Raw genomic sequence first — 12,758 nt, 5'->3', positions numbered from 1 at the left:
AGGTAACCCACACATACAGGGAAAGATAACCTAGCAGAGCTGAGGACATGGGGTTTGGAGTCAAACCAGGGATCAGATTCTGATTCTCTCAGTTACTTGCCCAAAGAATAACAAAACTCAGTTTCCTCACTGGTCAAAGGATGAGTCCCTTCTGTGTCAGGGTAAGACCCAAGGGACCTGACTTGTTAGCGTGTGGGCTAGCAGCAGCCCTTCTTGCCTTTCTGCACTCCCTGCTCTCAGGCTCCCTCTCCAGATCCTGTCACTCTCAGCACACCACTGGAATTGAAGAGCAGTATCAAGTTCAGACACCTCCAAACACATATTCTATGCCTTTAAACTACTTATTTGAAAACTGGTAAAACGTATCCCTCAAACCTCAGATCATGTAGTTATGCGATTTTATTTGAAGTAGATTTAGACAAAGCCAAAGGGTTTTCCCTATTTTTCAGCTATAAAAAAAGTCTTATAATTTAATGATTTGGCTATGTTGTGATTGGTATTAAAAGAGCTTCTCTGCGATTTCTTAAAGGAATCACAACCACTTAAAAGGCGCGATAGCACCTTCAAGGTGAGCTAGAGCTCTTTTCTCAGCCACCCTAGAAAGATGGACTTGTCTTATTTTCTCTTGTCTGGTCCCCAGTGGAGATGACGGTCCACCCATTAGCCAGTCTTCCTACTGAGTGATCATGAATCCCTCACCCAGTACGTTTATATTGAGAAATGTTGCTTACTGTCCTGTAAGTATAAGAAGAAACACCATTGTTTAGAACCAAAGTGATTCAGGAGGTGAAAGGTCATTAAAACATCTTAGGATTCATTCTAAGGAGATGCTTATTGCATTTCCTTTCCAGGAATATGGAAATATAGTATTTTTCAGTGACAACGAAACATGAGGCAATTCTCCTTAAATCTAATGATTCCATTATCAATATATATGATTCAATCACATAATGAGAGAAAGAGAGAGAGAGAGAGTGATAGTTGCAGTAAGAAGTGATTTGCATGAAACCCTACTTTATTCTCCAATTATTACTCTACATGATTACAGGACAACCTGGTTGGTAATTGCATGTGGTCTTTAAGTATGCACTTCTTTCAGAAATAGACACTAATTATTAGATCTTGTTTTCGGTCTCACCTGAAGTTGCAAATGTCTAGGATATATATTTTTTTAAATTTGCAAGTCTAATGGTGTACAGACATAGTAAAACTGATCTCATTCTGAATCCCGTTTAGTTCTCTGGGATGTAAACTCTCAAAGATTATGAACTCGGCTTTCAATTCTGTATAGGTTTTCTATGTGCCAGTCTCTTGACAAAAGCCATATGTTTGCTATCAGAATGCTGGAGGAATTTTATGTTTTTAAAATGTAGAGGAACCTTTGCTTACAAGTTAAAAAAAACCCCACCTACTTCCCCACAGCTCACGATAATTAAATATCATCAGAAATAACAACGTCAAAGTAATATTAAATATTAGGTATTCTCCTAATTCTACCAAGATAAGAATTTTTTGTTTTGGATCTGTGCTTGGACTTATGCTAGGCACAAGGCAGTTTGCTTTGTGTCTTGGGCTCTGCTTCCTTCCGGCGTCAGTGGCTGAATTAGGTAATAGATCCTGAATCTGATAGTGCTGGGCTTGTCCTGTCTTTAGACCAGGCTTAGCAAACTTATATGCCTGCAGGGGCCCGGCTGGGATGATGAAAGTGTGAAGCCAGTGAGTGGGAATCCTGGGCTAACAAGGGTGCACAGCCCTGCCTAAGGGCAACAGCTGCTGTTCAGTTTCAGCAGATTGATCTCAGATAGAAATCCTAATTTTTATGTGAAATATAACAATTTATGTCATTTGTTTATATTATTTTTAAGTTGAAGTATAGTTAACTCACAATGTTATATTAGTTCCAGGTGTACAACATAGTGATTTGCTATTTTTATAGATTATGCACCAAAGTTAGTATAGTATTAATGACTACATTCCCTGTGGTGTACATTACATCCCTGTGACTTATTTATTTTATAACTGGTAGTTTGTACCTCTTAATTCCCTTTACCTCTTTCTCCCATCCTCCCACCCTCTCCCCTCTGGTGACCTGGGTATTTACCTGAAGAAAATAAAAACACTAATTCAATAAGATACATGCACCCCAGTGTTCATTGCTGTGTTATTTACAATAGGCAAATATGGAAGCAACCTGTGTCCACTGACAGATGAATAGATAAAGAAGATGTCGTATATATATGCAATGAATATTAGCCATAAAAAAAGAGTGAAATCTTCCCATTTGTGACAACATGGATAGAACTGGAGGGTATTATGCTAATTGAAATTAGTCAGATAAAGACAAATACTGTATATTTTTAGTTATATGTGAAATCTGAAAAACATGAACAAATGTTACAAAACAGAAATAGACTCACAGATATGGAGAACAATTTTTAAATATTGGATGTGTAACTCACGTTTTTAAGAAAGTAGTATGTAGACCAATTCACTACAATGACTTCTGGTTTTAGCACATGCTGTGCCTACTTCCTTTCCTGGCATTTTCACCCAGCTAATGCCTATTAGTCTTTCTTGACCTGATTTAGCTGTGGTTTCCAGGAAACCTTCTCAGGTCTGGCTCATGCCTCCCATGGCTCTTATAGCTTCTTCTCTATCTTTAATCCACCTGTTAAGCAATATTATAATTTCCTCTTTATCTTTTTGTTTTGTCCTCCAGTCTGTAGAATCCTTGAGGGCCTCCACTGGATGAGGAAGTGCAGTGGTGCGTGAGGTGTCTTCTTAGGTGACTTAGGGCATGTTGCCTTTCCAAGCCTTCTCCCAGAATCTCTGGATCAGTCCAGATTCCTGTTTAATCAACTGCCTTGATTAATTTGTCTGCGAAGTTTGATTAGTAGGTCTGGGAAGATTTGGAGCACAAAGGCCCCCTTGCTTAAAGCATGCTGTTACTTACCACTGCTGTTTTATTCCTACTGCTTTTCTTTAATTTCTCCTCAGTCGACATATTCTAGGGAAGGTAGAGTGCAGATGTGTTTCTGTGACTCAAAGCCATATGAAGCCCAAATGAGTCTTTCTCTTGTCATAATTATAAGGAGGGCCCTAGGCTGTGTTTACTGCCTCTAAAATAAACTTGGTGCTTAGCTTCTCAGTTGCAACACTTTCCAGCTTTTATGAAAAAAATAAACAAAAATAAAGTGTTATTTTAAATGTAGTGTCAGAAATTAAATAAATTACCCTCAATAGTGCCGTATATTTAAAAAAATATATTTTTGGAAGGATTGTTCAGCAAAACCTCCACAACAGAACCATACCACAAAACACCCCCAAAACTTTCTGCATTTGGTAACTGGTGATATCTCATCCTATTATAACTATTTAGTCTATTTCTTAATTTTTCTCAAATTATACGTAGAATCAGTATGTTGTAATGATGTAAAACTTAGTCTGTGTCACCAGGCTGCATAAGTTCAATTCCTAGCTCTACCATATACCAGCTGTATAATCACAGGCCAAGTGCTTAACTTCTGTGTCTCAGTTACTCCTTCTGTAAAATAGAAATCATAGTAGTACCTAGCTCACAGAGTCATTGTGAGGATCAAGTAAGTGAAAAAAGTAAAACCCTAATAATAATAAATATTATGCCTGGTGCATAATAAATAATAAATAATATGCCTGGTGCAGAATTGCTGTGTATATGGTTACTTATTATTTTTTAAGTCAAGTTTATTGAGGTATGATTTGGGGTGTAATTTACATGCAGTAAAATTCACCCTTTATAACGTAAAGTTCTGTGAGTTTTGACAAGAGCATATGGTCATATAACCATCACCACAGTCAAGATATAGAACATTTCTATCATCCTCAAAAGCTCTCATGTTCTCTGTAGTCATTCCTCCCCACCACATCTCCAGACCCTGACCATCACTGATCTGTTTTCTGACCATATACGTTTGCTTTTACAGAACATCATGTAAATGGAATCATGCCCTATGTAGACTTCTGAGTCTTTCTTCTCTCACTTGGCACAGGGATTGGCAAACTTTTCTCTAAAGGGCCCGGCAGTACATGTTTTAGGCTTGCAGGCCATACCTTCTCTGTTGCAACTACTCCACTGTGCTATTGCAGTCGTGTACTAGGCATGAATGATTGGGGGTGGCTGTGTTGCAATAAAACTTTATTAAAATAAGTAGCAGCCACATTTGGGTGGAAAGCTGTAATTTCTCAACCTGTGACTTAGCATGATGCTTTTGAGATCCATTCATGTTGTTGTGACTATCAGTAATTTGTTCTTTTTATTGCCAGTTATTATTCCAGTGCATGGATGCACCAGAGTTTGTTTAGTCATTCACCAGTTGAAGGATGTTTGGGTTTTTAATAATTTTTGGCAATTATAAATAAAGCCACTGTAAATATTTGCCTACAGGTTTTTGTGTGAACACAGGTTTTGATTTCTCTTGAGTAAATCACCTGGGGGGGGCACTGTATGGTAAGTGTATGTTCACCTTTATTAGAAACTCTCAATTGTTTTCCAAAATGGCTGGATTATTTTGCATTTCCATCAGCAATATAAGAGAGTTCCAATTGTGTTGTATCACCACCAGCACTTGGTATTGTCCATTTCTTTGTTAGATTTAAGCTACTCTGAAAAACTATGAAGCATCTTAGAAACTAAAGATGCTTACCTTTATGTTGTATTAAGTCGAAAGCTCTTGAAGGGTTTTACACGTGGAAATGACATTATTTGGGTTTTTACATGATTACCCCAGCTGCAGTATGGAGAATGACTTGGAAGGAGGAATGGTAACTGTGTGAAGACCTGTAGGAGGATATCATTTTAATATAGAGGAAAGGGAAGATACCTGGACTTGAAAGGCAGTGAAGATGGTGTGACTAGATGTGAGAATTTTTTTAGGTGGTGGAATTTATAGAACTCAATGATTGACCAGATAGGAGACTTAAGAGAGTGGCACAAGAAACTAGATATAAAATGGTACCTTCACTGAAATGAGGAAAATTTATAGGGAAAAAGGTTTTGGGAGATAAAGTTATCAGTAGAATTTTAAGATAATGTGAGACATCGAAATGAAGGTGCCAAGTAGGGAGTTTGATATCCAGGTTCTGGAATAGGGGAGCATAATTGAGGGTCAGGGTGGTATGAAAGGTATCTGATAATATGGAGGAAGATGATGTTCCCTAGAGAGAGTTTTTAGTGATCTGAGAAGAGTGAGTAGGACAGACTCAAGAGGAACCTCAACGATTAATGTTGGACAGCAGACAGACATCCAAAGGAAACTAGAGAGTGAGTTCAAGAGGCTGGAGGGAGAGAGAGAGAGAGAGAGAGAGAGAGAGAGAGGTCATTTCAGACTGCCATCTTCCAGATGCTGAGGTGAATGTGCTGAGGTGACAACTGAAATGAAGGATGAAAAGTGCTCACTGGGTTTGGCAGCATAGTGGACATTGGTCAGTGTTGGTGGTCTGGTCATGGTGGTGGTGCTGGTGTATGTGAAAATCCATATTAAACTTGAGTTGGGGAGTGAATGGGAGGTGAGGCAGTAAAAAAGCAAGGGTATACAGTTACTTCAAGAATTTTCAGGCTGATTGTTAGAAATATATGTAAGAGACATTTTTTACTGTTTGTTAAGATGAGACAGGTTAGAGCGTACCGATGAGAAATATGAGGCAGGGGATGAGGACAGGAGAAACAGCATAGTCAGTGGAGAGATGCACAAAAGGCATGAGAAACGCCCATCAGATCTGGTGTACTTGCTGAAGAAGAGATTCTGCTGAGTTTAATCTCCATGGTTGCAACCTGTGAGCAGAGTAGAATGGGATCTGTTAGTATTGCCAAGTTCTAATGAACTCTACCATAATACCGTCCTTACATTTATTTTCAACTATTTCTAGAAAACTTACCAAGCAGCAAATGTCAGCACAATTCTTTTGATGTGTGAAAATGCTCTGGCAGTTTAGTCACTTGTCAGTCTCATGTTCAAGTCTTATCCATCTGTCATGGCCCAGTTGAAAGCCTCAGATGAAAGACTCTCCCTCTCTAATCTGAATGGTCATAGCTTGGTGCTTTTTTTTTTTTTCCTCTATTTTGGCATTTGTTCTTGTATGTGTTTACAGTGTGTGTGTGTGTGTGTGTGTGTGTGTATGGTTTTTTTCATTCTTCTCATTAGATGATGGAAAACAAAGACCATGACTGAAAGGCGTCTTATATTCTCCACAGCACCTAGCCAGTTACATTTATTTAGCTTGTTACCTTAAATGCATGTAAATATGAACATGGGGAAATGGTTATTAGCAGACAATTAGGAGGAGTTATATAAGGAAGCACAAGATTTTTGTGGTTTGGAATCTGAATTAATAGTCTGAAAAATTATGGTACCAGATTATAACATTTTGTATTTATGATACTTAGTAAAATATGTTTTGGAAGTTTCCTGTTCCCTGCTATTAAAGAATCAAATTATTTAACAATAATACAACTCCTCTTTGGTGTAATTCATAGTTTACTACCTACTTTCATATCATTATTCCCTTACTGAGGGTAACCCAAAGATAAAGAGATAGAGGCATCACAGGGGTTTCATCCCATGTTGCAAATGAAGAAACCAAAGCCAGAGAGATAATCGGTCAAAAGTCCCTTTACTAGTAAGCACAAATGCTAAGATATAAGCCAGGACCCTCTGATTCTAATCCAGATTTCTTTCAATGTGCTCTATGGCTTTTAGGGTTTTTTTAAATAGAAATCCAATTGGCCTGATAATAATTAAATCCAATTGTAAGGAGCACTTTGGTCTATTTTATTTAAATGAATAAAAAATCACTTATCAGGACAGTCTTTTGGTCAGAGCTAAGACCACCTTTTCTGGAAGAAGCTTGGCCTTGTGGTTCAGAGCTTCATACATGGCCCTTCAGCAGAATGGGAAGAACACTGCCCTTGTGGGTTGTGCTGATGCTGTGATTTAAAGAAAAGAAAATAGAAGCCACACATCTGTGGAATACTAACTGTTAGAGCAACAGTGACCAGCACTGTTCAGTATAGTGAACGAACCTAGTATTCGCATTTTGGAGAAAAAACAGATGCATATCTGTTTTTCTAAGCTTTTGACTCTGACTTACTACTTTTTTTTATATAAAGACTAGCATCATTTTCTATTTAGGATGATAACTTATATTCTAATGAAAGAACTAGAAATAAGGAAGGTCATTATCCTTTAGGGGGACTATGGCTGGCTTTAATTATATTATTGTTAAAGCTTCCACAAATTGAAATAGTGTGTTTTAAATATATAAAATCTATAATTTTCTGTTAAAACGTTGAATGGGGAAGCCTCTGACTAAAATCTTTATATAGTATTATTCCCATCGGCCGGAGCTGATTATTAAACTGGATAATAACGTCTGTTGAACAGATTCTTTTTAATTGTACTGACTTTAACTTATAGATCCCCAAACTCAAGAATATATTTTTGTCAGGGGAATTAAGGAATGAAGAACATATACTTTTAAGAAATTGCAGAAAGGCATAAAGTGCTTTTTCCTCCTCCTTTCCACACTTTTAAATGTTATCTGAATGAATGGCTGCTACCGGGTAAAACATTTCCTTATGTTCTCCTATAAATTGTCTTAGACAAGGTATTTGGGAATTGCTGTACAGTGTGGGAATTAAGTGAACTTGGTTGTATATGAAACCAAAACGATCAGTTGAGATATTGAATCTGAAACCAGGTGTTCCACGGTTAAATAGTTATGATTCATGGAAAAAAAAACCCACAGAATTTTAAGGACTTTTTTTTCTCCAAGGCAGTTGGTTCTATCACTCACTCCATGTGGACTGTAGACTCTGGTCTAGCTCCGGTTATCCTTATCTCCATTACAAATCTTTTTTTAGTATATCGTAAAATTTATTAAATTGGCATTCCAGGCAAACATTTGAAAATGGTCTTTTACCTCAGGTGAACCTGGCCTTTGTTGAAGCAGCAGACTGCGTCTCAGAACCTGTTAACCGGGAGCCTCCTTCCAGAGAAGCTCAGATACTGACTTTGAAAAACACGTCTGAATTCGATGTACTTGTCATTGGAGGAGGAGCAACAGGAAGTGGCTGTGCCCTAGACGCAGTCACCAGAGGTGAGTTCTGGTGTGGGTGGATGTAACACAGGTAAAGGTTCCATCTGTCCTTCTGATACAAACACACAGTGTGCGCTCCGTGCTGAGAAGTCACGTTTCTGTTGCATTGCTTAATTTTCCGTTCTTTGTGAAGCACCTTCCCATTTTTAAGATGTAGGTACTTGCACAATTTTGAAATTAAATATAGTTTGTCTTTTACACTGAAATGAATTTATTTAAAAAGAAAACTTTATATTCCTGTGAATTCATTGATTTGATGTTCTGGTTAGTTTTTTTGATACACAGTTAAAGTACATTTATGTGAAATAAAATTATTTGTGTATCACCTAAAATCACATTTATGTCAGTGATTTATCTTTAATAAAAAGATTTATTTAAATGAATTAATCTATTAAAATAATTCTTTTTGTTTCTCTATCGATTAAAATAATCTCTTCCAATGAAATACAGACTACAGTTTGGGAAACTCTAGTGCAGGTGACTGAATAATGGAAAAGACTAGCTAACCTGTAGTTCTGTCTCACCCTATTAGTAAGCTCCAGGAAAGATATGAGAAGTTCTTTCAAAATGGCAACAGGATATATAAAGAAAGAAATTTTAGTACGGAACACCAATGCTCTTACGTATGATATATTTAATGATTTGCTTCTTTTGCCTGTGGTTATTAGTGTGGAGTTTGGAATCAAAGAAATCTGACTACATATCCTGGCTGAGCTGCTTTATCAGATGTATGTATGTATATACACACACACACGCACATACACTTAAGCAAGTTACTTAATTTCTCTAAGGTCCCTCATCTTTCAAATAAGGAAGAAAAATCTTCCGTTAATGATTGTTATGAGGATTAAATGCATAATCATGAAGAGGATTTAAAACAGTGCTTGTCACACAAAGTAGAAACTCAATAAATTGTAGATAGTATTATAGCTGCCATTAATAACATGAAGGCCAAAGACTTTTAGAACCAATTGTCCTGGAGAAATAATCCTTTGTGATTATTTTTAGATATATCAAATTGGACTGGGTACTGCTGCAAGGAATTTTGACTCCAAATTATTTTAGTTACTATATAAGGTTCAGTATTCATTGCAGTTTCATATTAAGTGGTAATAGTTTATTACGTGGAATACTTTTTCTCAGATTAAGTTACTACCACACCCACCCTAGACTTAGTTACTTTGCATGTCTGGTAGATTTTAGTCTTACAGAAATGAAATAAATTTCGTGAGATTAGGCACACATAAGCCAAAAAGTATGCTAGATTTACTGTGATTGCACAGGACCCCCACTTGAGTTTTGATCCATGTAGACATCACAGCCTAGGTCCTTTCTGTCAATTCCAAATAATGGTAAATTCACAATAATAAGTCCTGGAACATACTCAGTTTCCTGGCAGACCCTAATATTTATATAATTCCGTCTCCATCCATAGTTTATAATTTAAGCTGCATTATCCTGGGACATACTAAGTCAGATGGAAAGAAGAGTTGAAGTTACCTCAAGGTGTTTGAATTCAACACTCTTCCCTGGAGTCCCGGGAAAGAGTGTGTCAAGAGAAGACACATAGGCAGTGTAATGGGAGGTCTTGTTTGGGACGGCCCCAATTGTCCTGGGACTACCCCAGGGGTTAGAAGTTACCAGATGACAATTTTCTATGTCCAAGAGGATCGTTTCCCCAGTAGGGTTCAGAAAAATATTTCTTGCTGTCTCCACTTATGTTCATGCTATGTACCGAAGTATACAGCAGTTCTTTTTCTTTCATTTCAACAAATATTGGCTGAGTGCCTGCTTTATGCATGGCAATATTCAAAGTACCACATGACAATACAAAGATGTTTGATCCAGGATCCACCCTTAGGTTGCTCCAAGTTCTGTAGTTCTGTAGTAGACTGAGTTACCCTATAGAGAATATGTGCCTTTCAGGAGGCTTGGGGGCATTGTTATATCTGCATAGAATGGCCTGGAGAAAGCAAGCTGCTATTTAGCACGGGTAGAATTTTAGTAGGCAAACATTGCTTGCTGAAAGTGTGCCAATCTGAGGGAACATGTGAGAGGAACAGTGTGTGTGGGAAACAGCCCGTGTTTCAGTTGGGATCACCCAGGCTGTGCTGGGGAGGATATGAGAGGAGTGCAAAGGCAGGGCTGGGCCTGGGTTACTGGGGAAAGGCCTTTGGACTTTACTGAACAGGCCACTCTGAGACAGTGAAGAGCCTTCGTGATGAGGAAAGGATAGGCAATAAGGAAGAAGCAGGCACAGGGCTAAACTTTTAAGAGATCTAGAGACAAATAAAGCAGAAAGGACGTAACTTGCTGGTGTAGTAGGATATGAATAAGGGAGGCAATATGTGCAAGAATTGTTTCTTCTTTCTTTTCTTTTTAAGATAGGAGCCATCTGAATATTTCTGTAGACTCAGAGGAGAACCTTAACATGCAAATAATAGAAGGCTGCATGTGGAACAAGCTCTCGGGAAAATACGAGGCATGGGATATCAAAGATGTATCTTAGCTTTGGCAGGGCAAGAAGAGACATTTCTCAGAGACAGATACAAAGTGTAAAGATTCTAAGGCATAAAAGAGGGAGTCTGTGTGACTATGAAGAGCTATTCTTAAACACTCAAAAAGAAGTGAGATGTGCTACTTATGGATAGGAGTAGGGACTTGGATGTAGAAAAGATTTAGAGAATGTGATAGGAATAGGGGTTGCTTTGCTCTGCTTAGAAAAGGATATCTGTGTGTGTGTGTGTGTGCGTGTGTGTGTGTCCCCATGTGTGTCTAACATTGCTCAGAGTTGGGGCAGAGAAAATACACGATAGGGTAGAATCCCAAATGGAGAACTGACTAGGTATCAATGACAGAAGGAGAAAATGAGAAAAGATTCCATGAAGGCAAGAAATTGTTTAAATGGAAACTTAGGACTGGTAGGGGGAGGTAAGGGAAGTTGGAAAGCCAGCTTCCCTCAAAGAGTTAGGACCGTGAGTGCAGTAGCAAAAAGGCAACTACTGATGAAGTGCCTTTTATTCCTTTTCTCCTTTTGAAAAGTCTCACCTATATTTGCTTTTGTGCATTTTTTAGATATCTTTTTTTTTTTAATTTTTATTTATTTATTTATTTATTTATGGCTGAGTTGGGTCTTCGTTTCTGTGCGAGGGCTTTCTCTAGTTGTGGCTCACGGGCCTAGTTGCTCCGCGGCATGTGGGATCCTCCCAGACCAGGGCTCGAACCCGTGTCCCCTGCATTGGCAGGCAGATTCTCAACCACTGCGCCACCAGGGAAGCCCTATTTTTTAGATATCTTTTTAAAAACATAGATAAGATCATACTGTAGTCATTACTTCGCAGTGTGTTACTTTCAAATAACAGTATAGTTAATCAATCTTTACATGTATATGGTATTCATTGTTTTTCATGGCTGAAAAATTCATCCCAAAGACGTTCTTGTTAATGACTCTTTAGGTGGTTTCCAGTTTGTTGTTTTGTTTCATTCTGCTGTTTAACATAATACTACTTGTGAGTCAACTGCTGAACCAGCTCTGGGAATATAAAGACTAACAAGATGTGGCCTTGCCCTCGAGGAGCTTATAGTTTATTAATATTTGCTGAACAAACATTTTTCTTTTGGGCAGTAAAGAGTGTTACCTAGGACATTAGCAGACGATTGTGGGTGATGGCAGTGATGATGATTTTGAAAAGATAAGAGTTTTCAGAGCCAGAATGTTGACAAGATTTTCAATACTTATAGTTAGTAACAGCTAAGAAAATGGTGTACTTTCAATATCTCCTGGTATTTCAATTGCTGTCTTTTAAAATAATTGACTGACTGTCTTATTTTATGTACACGGAGTTACGATTTATAAAAAAGATGGATAAACCATAGTTTGTATTTCCTTTATTATGCTGGTAGCCCTCTGAGGGTAGCATTTATAATTAAAATGTATAGAGATGCTGAAGTTAATCTATATTTATCCTTTTACTACAATTTCTGATCATATCAGTAGCCCTCTGAAGTGTGAAATAATCATGGGCATTTGGTTAATGAATTGTGCATTGTTGCTGTTCATTCATAGAATTTGCTCTTTTATTATATTTGATGCTTCACTTAACAACAAATTTTGCTTTCTCTGCGTTTGATACGTTTTTACCAAATTATTCCTGACTGTATCCATTAATCTTTAGTCACATTTGACAAAAATAAATTACTGTGATCTTTTAAAGTTACCAGTAATAATTAGATTTTTCAGGACATCAAAGTTTTGGGGGAACTGCTAGATGTTAAAAGGCTCGTATAAAAATGTTTTCACAAGGTTTTTGATGAAATGTTGTGCCCAAATGCAGTTTTGGTAATGGATAAACAAAGACCATAGAAGGAAGAGAAAAAGTCATGACGTTTTCATAATGAACATTTATTTGCATTCTTACCGTCTGCATTTTCTTGGGAATCAGTTTTTCATTTGTTTCATTTGGGAATATTATTTTATAAACATAATATGCACGGCTCCCCTTACGTTCTCCTGCAGGTCTCTAGGATCAATAGGAATTGCTTCTCTGTTTAACACCTCTGTGGTCAGTCCCCAGCCTCGAAGCACGATGATATAGGAGGCACTTTGCCCCCAAAAGAGAGCTGCA

At 37.7% G+C, this 12,758-nt stretch overlaps 1 protein-coding gene across 5 annotated transcripts in view; it reads left to right on the top strand.

Moving 5' to 3' along the window:
* Positions 1-12,758, top strand: part of GPD2 (glycerol-3-phosphate dehydrogenase 2) — a 145,599-nt gene that overhangs the window by 48,011 nt on the left and 84,830 nt on the right. For all 5 annotated transcript variants that reach the window (XM_082395739.1, XM_082395740.1, XM_082395742.1 and 2 more), the window contains exon 3: positions 7,962-8,133. In XM_082395739.1, coding sequence (XP_082251865.1) covers positions 7,962-8,133 — 172 coding nt within the window. The remainder of the gene's footprint in view (positions 1-7,961; positions 8,134-12,758) is intronic.

The sequence above is a fragment of the Balaenoptera borealis genome, assembly GCF_965194805.1.
Source record: "Balaenoptera borealis genome assembly, chromosome: 6".
NCBI lineage: Eukaryota > Metazoa > Chordata > Mammalia > Artiodactyla > Balaenopteridae > Balaenoptera > Balaenoptera borealis.
This window is presented reverse-complemented; position numbering and strand designations above follow the sequence as displayed.